Raw genomic sequence first — 17,456 nt, 5'->3', positions numbered from 1 at the left:
AAAGGGAGAGGAAAAGGCCAACATCCGTTGGATCAGAGAAAAAGCAAGAGAATTCCAGAAAAATATCTACTCCTGCTTTATTGACTACGCCAAAGCCTTTGACTATGTGGATCACAACAAACTGTGGAAAATTCTTAAAGAGATGGGAACACCAAACCACCTGACCTGCTTCCTGAGAAATCTGTATGCAGGTCAAGAAGCAACAGTTAGAACTGGATGTGAAACAATGGACTGGTTCCAAATTAGGAAAGGAGTCTGTTAAGGTTGTATACTGTCACCTTGTTTATTTAACTTCTATGCAGAGTACATCATGAGAAACACTGGACTGGATGAAGTACAAGCTGGAATCAAGACTGTAGGGAAAAATAATCAATAACCTCAGATATACAGATTACACCACCCTTATAGCAGAAAGTGAAGAGGAACTAAAGAGCCTCTAAATCAAAGTGAAAGAGTAAGTGAAAAAGCTGGCTTAAAACTCAACATTCAAAAAATGAAGATCATGGCATCCAGTCCCATCACTTCACGGCAAATAGATGGGGAAACAGTGACAGAGTTTATTTTCTTGGGCTCCAAAATCACTGCAGATGGTGACTGCAGTCATGAAATTAAAAGATGCTTGCTCCTTGGAAGAAAAGCATGATCAACCTAGTCAGCATACTAAAAAATAGAGACATTACTTTGCCAACAAAGGTCCATCTAGTCAAAGGTATTATTTTTCCAGTAGTCACATATGGATGTGAGAGTTGGACCATAAAGAAAGCTGAGCACCGAAGAATTGATGCTTTTGAACTATGGGGTTGGAGAAGACTCCTGAGAGTCCCCTGGACAGCAAGAAGATCAAACTATTCAATCCTAAAGGAAATCAGCCCTCAATATTCATTAGAAGAACTGATGTTGAAGCTCCATCCAATACTTTGGCCACCTGATGAGAAGAGCTGACTTGTCTTCTGGAAAAGACCCTGATGCTGGGAAAGACTGAAGGCAGGAGGAGAAGGGGACGACAGAGGATGAGATGGTTGGATGTCATCACTGACTCAATGGACATGAGTTTGAGTAAACTCTGGGAGTTGGCAATGGACAGGGAGGCCTGGTGTGCTGCAGTCCATTGGGTCTCAAAGAGTCGGACACAACTGAGCGACTGAACTGATGGTTACACAACACTGTGACTAGATTAACTCATACATTTTATGGTGGCTAATTTTATGTTATTTGAATTTTACTTCAATAACACACACAGGGACTTCCCTGGCAGTCCTGCCCTTCCACTGCAGGGGTGTAGGTTCCATTCCTGGTCTCCCAGGTAGAGGAACTAAGGTCCCACATGCCTTGAGGTGAGGCAAAAAACAAAAATGAAACACACAGACACACCCCTACAAATATAGCAGTAAGAAAATACACAAAATGACAGTAATAGTTGGAATAGAATGCTGAAACTAGGAGAAGTTGTCCTCTATATGCTTAACTTCACGTTGTTACATTGCTTTAGTAAGTAGTCTAGTTTTTATTTCCCAAAATAGAAAAGTACACATTTTAAGCTAATGTTAAAAAGAGTGGGAAGTAGGGAAAGTATTTCTTTCCTGCATTAATTTTTAAAGAATATAATCAATTCCCTACTTCTGGCTACAAATAGCAAAGATTTATTAATAGAAATGTATCCCATGATACTTTTTTTTAAAATAAAGAAATAGGGTCAAAGTTCTGGCAAAATCATTTATCTAAAATATCTCTATCTCTGAAGCTGAAGTGAATTTGCTCAGTCGTGTCCGACTCTTTGCAACCCCATGGACTATAGCCTACCAGGCTCCTCCATCCATGGGATTTTCCAGGCGAGAATACTGGAGTGGGTAGCCATTTCCTTCTTCAGGGGATCTTCCCGACCCAGTGACTGAACCCAGGTCTCCCACATTGTAGGCAGACTCTTTACCGTCTGAGCCACTCTATCTCTAGATCATGGCAAACTCAAACATACACTAATGTCAAACTTGGTTCACAGTGTATTAATACCCACGTGTGTGCATACTCAGTCGCTGAATCGTGTCCCCATGGACTGCAGCTGGCCAGGCTCCTTTGTCCACGGGATTTCCTAGGCAAGAATTCTAGAATGGGATGCCATATTCCTTCTCCAGGGGATCTTCCAGACGCAAAGATAGAACTCACTTCTCCTGCATTAGTAGGCGGGTTCTTTACCACTTGGCCACCAGGGGAAGACCCTTAATACCTATACATATAGTCAAAGTACACAACAAGAGGGAAGAGCTGTAGTGACCAAATTCCCAATACAGTATCTCCATTATAAAATACCAAAGCTTTGTTAAGTTTAAATACAATGAATATATCCACAGTTAAATGTAGTTGGCACCATCAAAATGACATTAATATTTTCCAAAAGCCTTAACTTTTGGACACAAACTAAAAATTATAAATTAGGCTCTGATACTGATTGATAAACAAGAAAAACAAGTCTCCTGAATACTAAAAGGTGAGAGCAATAAACAAAAGGTTGATTACTCAAGAAATGTCCAAAAGTAAGTTGGAAAACTAAGTTCAAATGGAAATCCATAATAACATTTATGAAGCAATCTTAAAATTAAAACTCCTCTCAAGTATCAATTGCAAGACCTGGTCCCAATCACTTATCCGAACGTAAGTTCGAACCAAGCTCATCATTCTCCATACACAGACCAAGTTTTCTGTCCTCCACCAAAGCGCCTCTCTACACGTGACCTATCCTAAAGTTCAGTTTAGATACTACTTATATTCATCATAGTTCTGTAGAGAAACAGAACCAACAGAATGCACATATATAGACACAGAGAGATTTAAGAAATTGGCTCATCTGAAAATCCAAAATGTGCAGAGTAGGCCAGCAGGCTGGAGACCTGAAGAAGAGTTGCAGTTTGAGTCCAAAGGTGGTTTCCTGGTAGCATTCTTTCCTTCTGGCTCAGAAGAGGTCAGTCTTTGTTCTATTACCTTCAACCTGACTGGATGAGGCCCACCCACATCCCACATCATGGGGGAGCAAATATGCTTTACTTAAAAGTACAATAATTTAAATATTAATCTGGTTAAAAAAAACCCTTCAGAAACATCCAAAATATCTGACCAAATATCTGGGCACTGTGGCCTGGCTATGAGTGGGCTTCCCTCATGGCTCAGAGGGTAAAGAATCCATCTGCAATGTGGGAGACCTGGGTTCAATCCCTGGGTTGGGAAGATCCCCTGGAGGAGGGCATGGCAACCCACTCTAGTATTCTTGCCTGGAGAATCCCCATGGACAGAGGAGCCTGGCAGGCTATAGTCCATGAGGTTGCAAAAAGTTGGACATGACTGCACAACTAAGCTCACAATGGCCCAGGCAAAGTGCCATAACACTAGCCATCACCCAACTCTACCAGTAATATTCCCAGATGCTGGTAACATATTCTTCCTTTAAAAATCATATAGCATTCTACCACTGTATATAGTGACCTTTTTTAAAATCGAAAGATCTTCAGGACAAAGATTTGTATCCTTGCAATTAACACAAGTAGCTAACACAGTGCCCTAAATAGTGCTGACATTTGAATATTTCTTGAATAAATTTCACAGTGGAAAAAGCTATTAAGTAAGCTATTTCCAAAATTACTGAGCACTGTTTAATACCAAAGGAACTGAATTAAACTACACAATAAACCTACTTAGAATAAAATGGGAAAATGACTATTTACAGCAAAAAGAAATAACAGCTGGACATCAACAGAATGGGAAAACAGAAAGTATAGCACATGGATTAAAAAAAAAAAAAACAGCATATAAGCATCAAGTGGGGGTTAGGGAGAAGTGCTGAAAAGCTACATTTGGGGGCTTTGCTCGTGGTCCAGTGGTTATGAATCTGCCTTACAATGCAAGGGACACCGGTTCAATCCCTGATCCAGGAAGATCCCACATGCCGTGGAACAACTAAGCCCACATGCCCAGAGTCCATGCTCCACAAGAGAGTAGCCTTTGCTCTTCGGAACTAGAGAAAGTCCATGAGCAACAACAAAGACCCATCACGACAGCTAAGGTAAAATAAATAAATCTAAAAACAAACAAAAAGCTCCACTTGGTATTTTTATTTTCCTTACATTTATCTTTAAGTACAGTTCTTAGTGCATATCCAGTATGCTATACAAACTCTTGCTGAAACTATTTGAGATTCTACATATTTGGAATAAGCTGTTATATAGGGTTTAACACAAGGTTTAATTAAATACTAAAAGATCTTCATTTATCAACTCTCTCTTCTACAACACAGTATCCACAGACCCTGAGAGCAGGATAGTGGTAAGTGGGCTCCAGATTTTTTTTACTTGGGTGGGGAGATTTAAAACATAAGATTCCACAGGGCTGCTCTTTGAAATCACATCCCAGCTTTTAACTGCAAACCTCTACTTCTGGCACACCTTGTACGCCCTGCTTTGGTCCATTCTTCACCCTTATCCACACTGCTTTCTGTTAGGGTCTAATACTGCGCTAAATAAAACCATCTGTCTCCAGCCTCCGTAATCCTTTCCTGTACGTACCTCAGACCTGTCCTCCCCAACAGTGACTTTACTACTGACCTCTCTGCAGTATTCTCAATCTCCTCAAGTCACAGGCCAGTCACTGGTGACTCTACGATAACAGAGTTCATGGCCCAGATAACTTTTTCTCACCTTTTCAAACATATTCTTAAAACCAACTCTTTATCACTTAATTCTAAAAGTGAAAGTAAACTCCTCTTTGACTAGAAAGACTCCAAATGATCTCGTCCTTCTCATTAATACATTTCATATCTTCACTCATTTTCTCCCCTCTTCCTCACAGTTTTGGGGGAAGAAAGACTTCTACATTTCTTTCAGCCCAAAGTCATCTTCCATGATTATAGACTTAAGACCCTGCAACTTCACTTGCTTCCTCCCAGTGGATTATTAATATGTGCAGATTTACTCAAGACATACCTTTCTTTGTTCAACCATTAGCATTTCAGATTGAGTAAAAGGAAATAATGACTAGCCTAAGAATTTAGAAAGAGTGCCAAGAAGAGAGAATTATAAAACCAAAAGGCACTTTGATAATTTAGACGGTGATACAAAACAGCAGCAGCGGTAATGCAAAACACAAAAACTAGGGCTTTTCTGAAATGGCAAACAGGAGAGATCCTGAAACAGTTCTGTGAAGCACAGGACAGCAACAGTAAATGCTTACTTACTAATTGTTAATGCTTATTATCACTTCCTAATCTGAGAGAATAAAATATCCTCAATACCATCTTCATTTATCATAGTGTCCTTTCCTATAAAACGTCAAGTTCAACCACTCATTTTCTGATGAAGAAGACTTTTCAGAAATAATAATCCTGCATGTTATCAACAGTTAATTTGTTAAGCACAAAGGACACAAGGAGGGAAAGATGTTGAAAACTAGTCTATAGCGAAAAATAAGAAAAGGTTGCTAAGCACAAAAAGAAAACAGAAGATAAACTGCAAACACAGAAGATGCAACATACAGTTTCTGACCAGGGTAACTGGGGAAGGCTTTGAAGGGGTGAGGATGCTCAAGTAGCATCTAGAAGGATAAACCTGATTCCCTCTTGCTCCTTTCCTAATTTTGGTGGATAGGAATCATTATAGGTACTATCATTCAATACTGTCAGCTCCAATTGTCCCTCACTCGCAATTTTTGCACAATGCTGTCAGCATAAATATCCTACAGCTGGACTCTGACAAATCACTTCATTGGCTAAAAACTTTCCAGGGATCCTTACAATCCACCTGATAGCTCAGTTGGTAAAGAATCCACCTGCAATGCAGGAGACATGGGTTTGATCCCTGGGTTGGGAAGATCCCCTGGAGGAGGGAACAGCTACCCGCTCCAGTATTCTGGCCTGGAGAATTTCATGGACTATACAGTCCATGGGGTCACAGAGAGCTGGACATGCCTGAGCGACTTTCATGTTCACTTTACAACCCACCAAGAAAACTGACTTGTTAGTGTGCTATTCAAATGACAAACTGAATGAACTAAGATAAATGTAGCAGGGGAAGAAAAATAAAAGGGGAGGAAGGGGCCTGCGTCTGTTATTTGATACATTTTCACTGGGACCTTCCAGAGCTGTTGGTTCTCTTTCCTTTGTGACTTTGTGTTCACTTTCCTGACAGACTGCAAAACTCCCCGTGACCTAGGACTGGACACTTCTTCCTAGACATCCTCTTCCTGCGGCTAACTGTGACTATCTGTCAGGCCCTACCTCAGCTGCTGGGTCCTCAAGAACCCTGTCTCTGGCTCTTTGGTTTCCTAGAATATAGCACAGTGTCTAACACAGAGTCATAAAAGGTGCTCAGCAATTCTCCTGAATGGATGTAATAAGCCCCAGGCATGTACAAGCTGCTCTTATGCTCCCTGTGCTCCGTGCTGTCTTTGGTGTGGTAGGTACCTCTGCTCCTAAATGTGCTGAGGTTTCTCCAGAATCTCTAGTTTAACCTCACCAGAGTACCAGGATCGGAGAGAAGTAGCTATCCACCTAGATGTGGGAAATGCAAAGGGGGCTTTGGAAATCTGGCCACTGTTGAAACAAATTTCAAGTTAATCTTCCAGTTCTGACCTCTATCTTCACCCAATTACTACAGCCCTTGTTTTCATTGCATATGATGATGCCAATTCCTGAGACTTTTAGGAGTTTGGGTACAAATCAGGTTTACTTCTTGGCTTTACCCACTGCCTCCTTAGTCTGCAGCTAAATTCTGCTAAGAAGACATTTAAACTCAAAAGACAAAAACTTTTTTTTCACCCTTCAAAATTTTGTTGCTGTTGTCCCCTTTCCAATTCTACTTTCTCTTTTATGGGTTTATGTGTTTTTTAAAAAATGCCTTCTCATGTAGTTTGAGTTAAGACTTATAAACAGGAAGAAAAAGGAAAAGCAAGTCCAATTTGCAGTCTAAATTTAGCCTCAACCCTCTAAGCTGCTTTGTTGGGTATTCTTTCTTATGGTTGGATTTTTATTTTAATCTCCCAAAGATATAACCAATAGGGATATAAAAATATTTTTAAAAGCAAATTGATTAATTAAAAATAACTTTATCCAATAGGAGTTAAAAAATAAAACAAAAAACACCGGCGTGAAAGAGAAACTAATCTGAGAGTTGGACAAAGACAGCAAATTTACTAGGTTAAAGAAACCTGAGTCTTCAGATTTACAAGACCCACTGAAATCACTCAGGAAAAACACACTCCAGTGTGGCAATATTTCAAAACTCCAAGAACTTCAAAACTCCAAGAGAGAAAAGTGAGAATCAAATTGGTATCAGCAACACCAGAATGTTAGAATACAATAATCCAATAATTTAAAATGTCCATATGAAAAAACAATCTGATTCATAATAATATAGCCAGTCAATCAAGCAATCAAGAAAAACATAGATTCACCAAGAAAATCTGCCACCCACACATGCCACCTTTTTTTTTTTTAATGACAAAGATGTACTTATGCAAAACTGAGGGGAAAAGAACCAACTAAGAAGTCAACATGGTAAACAAGAAACAGGAACCCCTGCATGTCTCTGAACAGACTGGACAGAGATAATGCAAAGTAGTAAAGTAGCAGAGGTGGTAAGAAGTAAAATTCTGCATATATCTTGGAATTAGTTGACGAGATCCGAAACACGTACTGTGAGAGAAATTTAAGGATGACTCAAAGATTTTTTTATCTTAACCAACTAAAAGAATAAATTGTCTTCAATTAGAAGGAAACAACTAGATGAAGAAATAGGTTTGGGACATATTGAACGGGAGGTGCCTAGCAGACATCCTTCCAGGTGGAAATATCAAGGAAGCCGATGGATACACAAATCAGGAGTCTGTGGGGCGGGGGGCGGGGGGGCGGGTGGTGCAGGATGGAGACAATAATCTATAGACAGCATCTGAAGTCATGAAATTCAGAATGAAATCAAGAGAAGAGTGCACATGATAAAACAAGGAAATAATCTGTAACCAACATGAAAGAAAAAAGAGAAAGAGAAAAAGACAGTGAAGATGTGAACTAAGCCCTGGTCCCCTCCAACAATGGGAGGAGTAGGAGTTGAATCACAAAGGAGATAGTGAGGTCTAAGAGAAAACTAGGATGACATCAGGTGAAAAAACAGCCAGAAGCAGAAGAGACAGATTGTGCAGTACACTGCTGATCAGTCAAGTAGACTGAGGATAAGAACCAGCCACTGAATTTGGCAACATGGAAATCTTTGGCAACCTTGATATAGACAACTTCTTCAACGAGTTTTGGTGTAAAGGGAAGGAGAGAGATGGGGCAGTAGATAGAAAAGAGTAACTGCATTAAGAATAACAGTGTTTTTGTTGTTGCTGCTGCTGCTGTTTTTAAGATGGATGAAATAACAGCATATCTGTGAGTAGACAGGAAAGGTCTGGTAGAGAAGGAGAAACTGAATATGCAGGAGAGGCTGTTGGGGCAATGTCCTTGAATCATCAAGAGGGGATGAAACCTACTGCACAAATGCATGGGTGACCTTAGGAGAGAACAGTTTACCTAAACAGAGAAAAGGAGAGGTTTGGGACAGATGCAGGTTACTGGGTACATGTGGGATGAGTTGAGCAAAATTCTCTTCTGTTTGCTATTCTCTCCTCAAATAAAGAAGCAGCAAGGTTCACAGGCTGAAAGTGAAGATGCGGGAAGAGATGACAGAAGTCTGAGGTAAACAAGGAATGGAATGGTCATGTACAAAACCGGAATGAATGGAGTAAGGACATACAATATATACAATATATGGGAAGTAACCATGACTTCTGGGCTCAGTGAACATAAAGGCACAGTGAAACTGGCCAGCATGTCTGTGCTGATATAATCAGGGCTGTGAGGTTTGTACAAGAAAGTGGGAGGGGGAAGGGGGTTGACAGTATAAGCTCTGTTCTGACTGTAACAACTCCTCATGGAATTAAAACAGGTGGCAAAGTTGTAAGGAGAGTGCGGGTCAATGAAAGATAGTAGGATCAACAGGCTGTAGGCTACAGTGGATCTGAATGACTGATGGAGATGGGTTACCTAGACAAAGATGGAGACAGTGGTTGGAAATAACAATGAGAAAGCTACTCTATTAAGCACTGTAACAAACTAGTTCACTTCTGGTATTATCTCATTTAATTCTGAGAATGACTCTGAAAGATGCACGTCACTATCCTTACTTAAAATATAAAGTTAAAGCTGAGATTAAATTACTTGTCCAAGGACACTACTAAGTTTTCCAACTGGCCTTTTAGGTCACATTTGCTTAGAAAAGCAAACACTGCACAACACTAGAATAAATCTTTGTGAGTAAAATACTTTACAGACTAACTCACACTTGATCCATTAAAAATTTTACTTCACTGATATCCAGTTCTTAAAATAGCTAACTGAAGTACTACTTTAAAGTATTACAGAGAAAATAAAAGGTAAATTGCTTCCATAGAGATCACCTTTTATCATGGAGTAATAAATTCAAGTTAAACCATCTACAGTTACTGCTATTACTACTTCAGCACTGAGTTAAATACAAAACTCTTGCTATGTGTCACACAGGTAAGATCTCTTTACTCTTACTATTTTTTTTCTTCTACTATTATTTTCCTCAGGCTTTATGCTGTTTTCTTTACTTCCAATTCAGACAGTCATGTCTTGGGACATCCCTGATGGTCCAGTGGCTTCCCTGAGCGCCCAATGCAGGGGGCCTGGGTTTGACTCCTGGTTAGGGAACCAGATCCCACATGCCACACCTAAAGACCCCCACCGACCGCAAAGAAGACTGAAGATCCTGGTGGTGCAACCAAACAAAAGAAATAAATATTTAAAAAAAGAAAGAAAGAAAAAGAAAGCCATGGCTTTTCTTACTGTATTGGAAAATGTACAGTTAATTTCTGGCACCTGACCTGAGACTCTCAGAATTACCAAGAATTTCTGTGGACTATGCAACAACAACAAACTGTTTCCAAGGCTCCAACTTCTGGCAATCTCACTAAATAGGGCAACCAAAAGAAACTGCAGCACTAAGTTTCACTAGATCTTTGTTGTTCCTAAGTAGTGATTTTGTGAATTGCTAGATTCAGATCCCCCAAATCAGAGAGAAGGCTAGAAATCAATAAAGCACATCACAGGCATTTCACCCAATAAAAGCTCTCCCACTCTCTCTGGAGTTTATGACTATGTGGATAATTAACAATCAAGAGGTTGAGTAAGCTATGCCAATGGGCAATATCATTACCCACTTACCCACCAATTTACCCACTTTTCTATTCCTCCACCAATCACCTGATTCTTTAAGAACAAACTGTTTGTTTTAAAAGCAGCTGGCTTATATAATCATTCTTCCTCACAAAGTCTCTCTTACTAATTCAATGGCAACATGATTTTCATTTTAAGGGTTTATTAACCAGGTACAGTTAACTAAATGCATGTTAGATAAGAATTTTACTCACTTTTGTCTATTTAGTTTATTTTGGCCACTTGATGCGAAGAACTGACTCATTGGAAAAGACCCTGACGCTGGGAAAGACTGAAGGCAGGAGAAGGGGACGACAGAGGATGAGATGGTTGGATGGCATCACCAACTCAATGGACATTAGTCTGAGCAAGCTCCAGGAGTGGGTGATGGACAGGGAACTGGCATGCTGCAGTCCATGGGGTCGCAGAGTCACGACTGAGTGACTGAATTGAGTCTATTTTACTTAAATACTTTTAAAATCCACACATATAATGCTTATAGGATATGTGAGTTTCCTCCAACTTTGAGATTCCCACAATGAGAAACCTTCAAAAGCTAGGTTTCCTTTCATTTATTCAAATATTTACCAAGGGTCTTCTCTGTGCCTGGCACTATTCCAGCTGCTAAGGACAGAGCAATGAATGAGACAAAACCCTTGCCTCTACAAAGTTTCCATTCTGTGGGGAATCTCTTGGTATCCAGGATCTATTATGTGTTTGGGTGTCATATTCACAAATACAAGTGCATATACAATTGGAAGTATCCTACAAACTACATCATCACTTTGCAGCTCCCTCAAACATTCTGAATTGATTCTTCCTTTCAATTTTAAATGAAAATTATAACTAAGCTTGAGCCATAAGGTGAAAAACTCTGTCTCCCCAACAATGTCATTTATATCACGCATGTCTTAAGATTTTATCCTGGACTTCTCTGGTGGTACAGGGGATAAGAATCTGCCTGGTGTGGGAAGATTGCACATGTCACAGAGCAACCAAGCCCATATGCCACAACTGCTGAGCCTGTGCTCTGGAGCCTGTGAGCTGCAGCTACTGAAGCCCAGGCACCGAGAGCCTGTGCTCTGCAGCAAGAGAAGCTACTGCAATGAGAAGCCCGTGCAGTACAGTTCACAGTAACTAGAGAAAGCCTGTGCACAGAAAGACCCAGCACAGCCAAAAAAAAAAAAAAAAAAAGATTTTATTCTCTTATATTCCCATTCTCCAAAATTTCTTACTCTTGGTGGAGGGAACATACTTTAAGTATTTTAATTTTAAAGAGATACAACTGCAAACATTTGGAGATATCCCCAAGAGACTTCTATAAGATTAATAAACTAAAATGCTAAATAATTCTCATTTATTCTTCATTTAATAAATATCTGTTCGTCCCAGGAGCTCAGACAATAAACACATGCAAATAAAGATGATTACATGTAGGTCATGAGCAGTACTAGAAGAAAAAAAACTCAGACCCGTGATAAAGACCTCAAGAAACAAACAACAGTCCAGATTATCTATTAACATACTTATACTGACATTAAATTCTTCCTTACTTCCCCTTAAAACTTCCTGACATTGATTTAGAAGATTCCAATGTATCAAAGTTCATCAAACTTACCTCAATTTCACTTTTATAGAACTAAAGCTAGTCTGTGAAATCTCTAGCAGAAAATAAAAGATAACACCTATTTGGCAGTACCTCTGGCATTGGGCTTTTGACTACATACAGTGGGACCATACAATTTATTATCCAAACTGCAACATTTTCAAGAGAGAAAAAGGATGTTTCAACAATTTCACCAAAATAACAGGCACAAACAAGGACTTTTCACCAGGGCAAAACAGGCCATATGGTCATCCTAATTATATACTACATCAAACAGAGCTAGCCCCCAATATTAAGAGTATTCTATAGTTTCAGATGGATTTAAATTTTAAGTAATATCCAAGTAAAGAAACTAAATTATAACCTGGACCATATAAGCCAAGGGACTTCCTTACTAAATGTAAATATTTACATACCTCACAACATACACAAAATCAATTACAGGGGCATCATAGTTGAAAAGATAATCAAAGTAAGTCCATGACCCTTGGGTAGGGAAAAGCTCCTTTAAAAAAAAAAGGACAAGAAACACTAGTCACAATTGAAAAGAGTAGTAACATATTTACAATAAAAGCAAGAACTTCTATTCACCAAAAGAAACCATTAAATGGGAAAAGATACTTGCAACAGATATATCCAGCAAAGGATTCATATTCTGATACTGAACTCAAGAAAAACAACGACAACAACAACAACAACAACATGCATTTCAACAGGAAAATGGGCAAAAGATTTCAAAGGCACTTTATGGAAGATGAAATCTAAATGACCAAGATACGAAAAGGTGTTTACCTCACTAGTAATCAGGAAGATTAAAAACCAGGTACAAATGCACACCCACCAGATTGGACAGAACTAAAACACCTGATACTAACTAAAATACCTGATTGGATAGAACTAAAATACCTGATAAAAGTGGTGGTTACAAGTATTACTGTTGGTGAGAGATGTGGAACAACTGTAACTCTCATATACTTTACTAATAACTGAAATAAAAATTAGTAAACAACTACTTCGGAAAACAGTTTTTCATGATCTAATAAAGACATACTCCCCAGGATCCTGCAATTCAAAGTACACAGCATAAAGAAAATTATATAAACATGTATCAGTAAACTCAAAGTTATTGTTCATAATTGCTCAAAACTAAACAATTTGAATAGCTTCAGAATATCCAAAGCAACTGTAGAAATAAACAAGTTATATGCATGAGGGAATACTATGTCACAACAAAAGCCAAAATAAGTATATGCAACATGATTCCATTTATATAAAGTTCAAAAAGGAACAAAACTCTTATCATTCAGAGATGTAACTTAAGTGATAAAACGATCAATGTCAGAATAATATTTATATCTAGCTTAAGAAGGCAGCAGTTGTTGATGAGAAGATACAGGAGTGGGAGGCTTGTGGGATGTTGGCAAAGCCTGTCTTTCCCTGGGTGGTAGTTACAAGGACCTTTGTTTAAAAATATTTCATTTTTATCCACATATCTTTACAACGTATGTGGTTATATTTCACACTAAGGGGAAAAAAACCCACCTCTCTCTAAAGGGGAAAAGAATTAAGGTCCTAAATAGAATTTTAAGAATGTTAAAGAGATAACTCAATTCATAGTTTAAAAAGAGTTAGCAAGGATCTCTAAATCCAAATACATACTGTATTCTAAATACACTGTATTCTAAAATCCATGAATGAACTTTTGGCTTCATCAGGTAGACTGCCACTCTTCATCCAAATTTTGAAAAAGGTGGAATTTCAGATTATCAAATTACTCAACAAATCATGTAAATTCTAAAATCTTAACACCAAACATCCCACTTCTAATTCTGAAATCTGAAATAAGTACCTGGTTGTTGACTGCACAGTTACAAAGCAGTTTTAGATTAGAAACTGCCAAGTAGAATAATATCCACATTTGGTAACTCCAATTTTTGCAAACACAATTCCCAAACCTCTGTTATACATTCAACAACTCAAATTTCTTTAGAAAAAAAGAATATATTATGTACGTGGGATTACATATCAAAGCCATGAGAACAGACATAAATTAAATCAATGATTAAAAAAGACTTCATTGCTATATAGATGTTTTTAGGTTCTTGCATAAAAGAATATATTTATAGGTTTTTGTTTTTAAAAAGACAAATGAATACATTAGAAACCTTAAAAATGCATAGGTTCTTTTCTTTGTAAGAAGTAAAGGTACCACAGGAAACTCACTGATAAGTCACTAACCTGGCAAGAAACCTTCAAAGTCAGATTGGCCCAAACAATGCTTTAAAAAAAACAAAAAAACAACAAAAAAAAACTATTAAACCACTTTAATGAGAAATACTATTTTTAGCTTGTATGTGGCTCTCATCAAAAACTTTAGAGGGCCCTTTTCACAATTCCACAAAACTATAAAAATTAAAACTATACAGCTAAATATGCACGCGGGTGGGGGGAGGGACGGGTGGGAGAGGAAAGAAAATTTAGAGAAAATAATTTTAAGACTCCCTACCTAGATAGAAAATTTGTCCCAACAAGAGTGTTTTAAAAAGGATGTACGAGGGAATCCAAAAAGTATCTTTAAATATTTGCGTGATACCGTGAAATGACTCTCCTATCGGTCAAAGACTAATCTTTTTCTTAAGAAAGATTTAGAAAATTTTCTTCCTATCGCCGGACTTCTCTCCTTACCATGCTATTCTTTCTGTAACTCTTCCAGATGTGCTGCGAAAATGACCTTAGTTATCTTGCTTCCCTCTCCTATATGTTCCCAAAACTTGTGAGGCTTCTTTTAAGATCAGGAGCTAAAGTTTATATTTTTCCTGGTTTCCTGGCGGAACAAAAACCCAGACTTGTGAACGGAAACAAAACCCACAAGACTGGGCAATGGTATGTACTTTGGGGTGGACACCTTCCTCCCCGACCCCAGAACTCTCGGACCCAGAGAGCCTCCACCGGGGTCGGTCAGCGCCCACTGACCACTTAGATCTGCCCTGGGAAAAAGGGACACGGAAAAAGCTGGCACCCTTCTTCCCACCGGATTTCCAAAAACAAGGCCGAAAGGAGAGCAGCAAACATCTGAAAGAGATGGTTGCACAACAGGTTTGGAGAAGGATTCCGGTTTAACAGGTAAATACCACACAGGAGACAAGTGGGATGTGATCTGCTCCAGGTACCAATGGCATTTCGAGGCCGTCTGCGTCGCAGGGGAAACCCAAAGTTTGGGCACATTACTTAAAGTTCACCTGAGGAATATGCAACGAATTGAAATTAAAAACGCGAGAAGACGGGTGCTGGAAAATCAGCAAATCAGCGCTTTAAACTCAAGCTGGGCGGAAAAATTCTTTGAATACTCAGGCTTTGTTTGGTGATTAAGAAGACAGAACCACCGAATTTCGGAGTTGGAAGACGCGTATCTCCGTGTTCTTCGGCCCGTTCTCGGACTTCAGGGCTGCCCCGCCCGGCCCGGCCGCGGTCCTTAGTCCCCGGATCGAAGGCGGAAGCCTGGGAGCCCCGGGGAGGCCGCGGCCCGGCCCGGCCCGCGACGCCGGGGCCCGGACGGAGGGAAGGGAGCGGCCCCCCAAGGAGGACGGTGGAGCGGGGAGGGAGCGAGGAGGTCGCGAGCCGAGAGCTCGGCGCAGCCCCGAGCGCTCGGCCCGGCTTCCCACCCCGAGGCCCGCCCCGGCATACCTTTGGCGAGAGCTACGGTAGAGTTCTCGGTGTCGATGGTGTAGAGGATGCCCTCGTAGCGGATCTCCGCCTTGGAGATAAGGCTGATCTTGCTGCCGATGTAAGGGGTGCCCCCGCTCATGGCGCCGCCGCCGCCGCCGCTCCCGGCCGCTCGCAGAGAGGCAGATCCCACGCCGCTGTGGCCGTTCTGCTCGCCCACTTGCTCGGTCGGCGCCTACAGCAGCCGCCTCAGACCCAACATGGCGGCGGCGCCGGCTCCGCTACCCTCCCCCAGCCTCCCGCCCTCAAGCCGCGGCGCGGCGGCGGCGGCGGCGGCAGCAGCGGCGGCGGCGCGGGGCATGCTGGACGGGGAGGCCGAGGTCTCGCGAGACTCGCCTGGCGGCCGGTGGAACAGGGCTCCTTCGCTGCCTCGGAAGTCCTAGCAGTGCCGCTTGGCCTGGTCTGTTGCTCTCGTTCCCCGAGGCCTGAGAGGAGATCCAGGGAGAGGCCAGGAGCCTCGGAATGTAAGGATACTGTGGGCTGGCGTGGCGCCGCGCGCGGTCCTCTTGCTCTCCGCTGTGGCCCACGCCATTTCCAGACCCTTTGTAACCTGTCCTGAGTCCAGTTTCACTGCAAAGGCGGATCCCTCTAGCTAGAAAGTTCCAACGTGCCTCGAAGCTCTTGGTGAGCACCTCTGAGACCTGGTCATTTTCCTTTGGAAGCAACTGCGCCCCTCATGGAGCCATCATTACAGCATCTGTCACCGAGCGAGTCTCCCCTCTACTCCCCTTCGCTGCTTCTAGACGTGGGATTCTGTCCAAAGCTTTCAAATGGTTCTCCTTGCTTTCAGTGCCATTGCACACAGGCTAAACCCTACTGTCTGCAGTTTTGTTCAGTTCTGTGAACTCCGGATTCATTTAAGCCATAGCATTGTTAACTTAAGAAAAAAGCTCAACTTAAGCTTGAGAATTGTGCTTTCTTCCGGTGGGGGGGGGGGGGGTGGGGGGTCGTTTGCTGAGGACTTAAGTCTGGAGATAGCCTCTCAGCTCTGAGGGACTGCTCGGAAGAAGTAAGGGAGGAGCACAGGATATATAGGAGTTTTTGAAAAACAGCAAAAACAACAAACCCAGGTAGTTTAACATCAAAAGATTACTCTTAAACCATACATCTCAAGCTAATAAATTCAACACTTTTCTGGGTATGGGAAGAAGTTAGAGTCTGGGCTCATTGAAATCATTTCCTTAACTATCTAACGTTAGTAAACCGTTTCTCCATCCTGAATCCCCTCAGGGTTCACAGTTGGGTGTGACTACAGTGGCTGATGGCTTGATAGCTGCCAAATCGTTTATTTACTTATATGTCAGGGAACATCCACAGCCTCTTCAGCATCTTTAGTTGAATTTCTAATTGGCAAGTTTGTGTGTCTGAAGATTTCACCTCTAAACCTAATGTTGCCACTCAACTGTTCATCCTTATAATAGTGGGACTTCTCACTCAGGCCTGTATCTGTTCTGACTGCAAAATTCTGTCCTTTTCAAGTATAGACTGTATCCTGAATCTCATCATTTCTCACCATCTCCACCCCTGCCCTTCAACAAACCACCCAGAATTATTGAAACATCCTCCTAGAAGACCCTTCTACCTCTGCTTTTGTCCCCCTAATTCTCAACACAGCCAGAGGGATCTTGTTAAGATCGAAGTTAGATTGTATCCCTCCTCTACTCAATACTCCTCTCCCCAGTGAACTCATGTCACACAGAATGAAAGCTAGCTAGACTCCTTACTTTGCCCTATAGAGACATACATGATTTAGTCCCTTGTTTCCTTGCTTCACCATTCTGTTCTAGCCATCCCCTTTTCACCTCAAACTTGCCCACTTCATTCAGATCTCTACTCAGATGTTGCTTCTGCAGATGACTCTTTATTGTCCTGTTTATT

At 40.9% G+C, this 17,456-nt stretch overlaps 1 protein-coding gene across 13 annotated transcripts in view; it reads right to left on the bottom strand.

Annotated features, from left to right (window-relative positions):
- LSM14A (LSM14A mRNA processing body assembly factor) overlaps window positions 1-15,801 on the bottom strand; it is a 52,232-nt gene extending 36,431 nt beyond the window's left edge. For 8 of the 13 annotated variants that reach the window (XM_060398033.1, XM_012190140.5, XM_004015149.6 and 5 more), the window contains exon 1: window positions 15,540-15,801. In XM_060398033.1, the coding sequence (XP_060254016.1) occupies window positions 15,540-15,660 (121 nt within the window). In that variant the 5' untranslated portion in view covers window positions 15,661-15,801. Of the gene's footprint in view, window positions 1-2,011; window positions 2,222-12,271; window positions 12,361-14,093; window positions 14,134-14,540; window positions 14,680-15,539 lie in introns of all 13 variants that reach the window. The other 5 variants (XM_060398035.1, XM_060398040.1, XM_060398037.1 and 2 more) reach the window with 4 other exon arrangements.
- Window positions 15,802-17,456: the final 1,655 nt, after the last annotated feature.

Source organism: Ovis aries, chromosome 14 (genome assembly GCF_016772045.2).
Source record: "Ovis aries strain OAR_USU_Benz2616 breed Rambouillet chromosome 14, ARS-UI_Ramb_v3.0, whole genome shotgun sequence".
NCBI classification, from domain to species: domain Eukaryota; kingdom Metazoa; phylum Chordata; class Mammalia; order Artiodactyla; family Bovidae; genus Ovis; species Ovis aries.
Note: the sequence above shows the minus strand (reverse complement) of the source record. Positions and strands in the feature narration are given on the sequence as shown.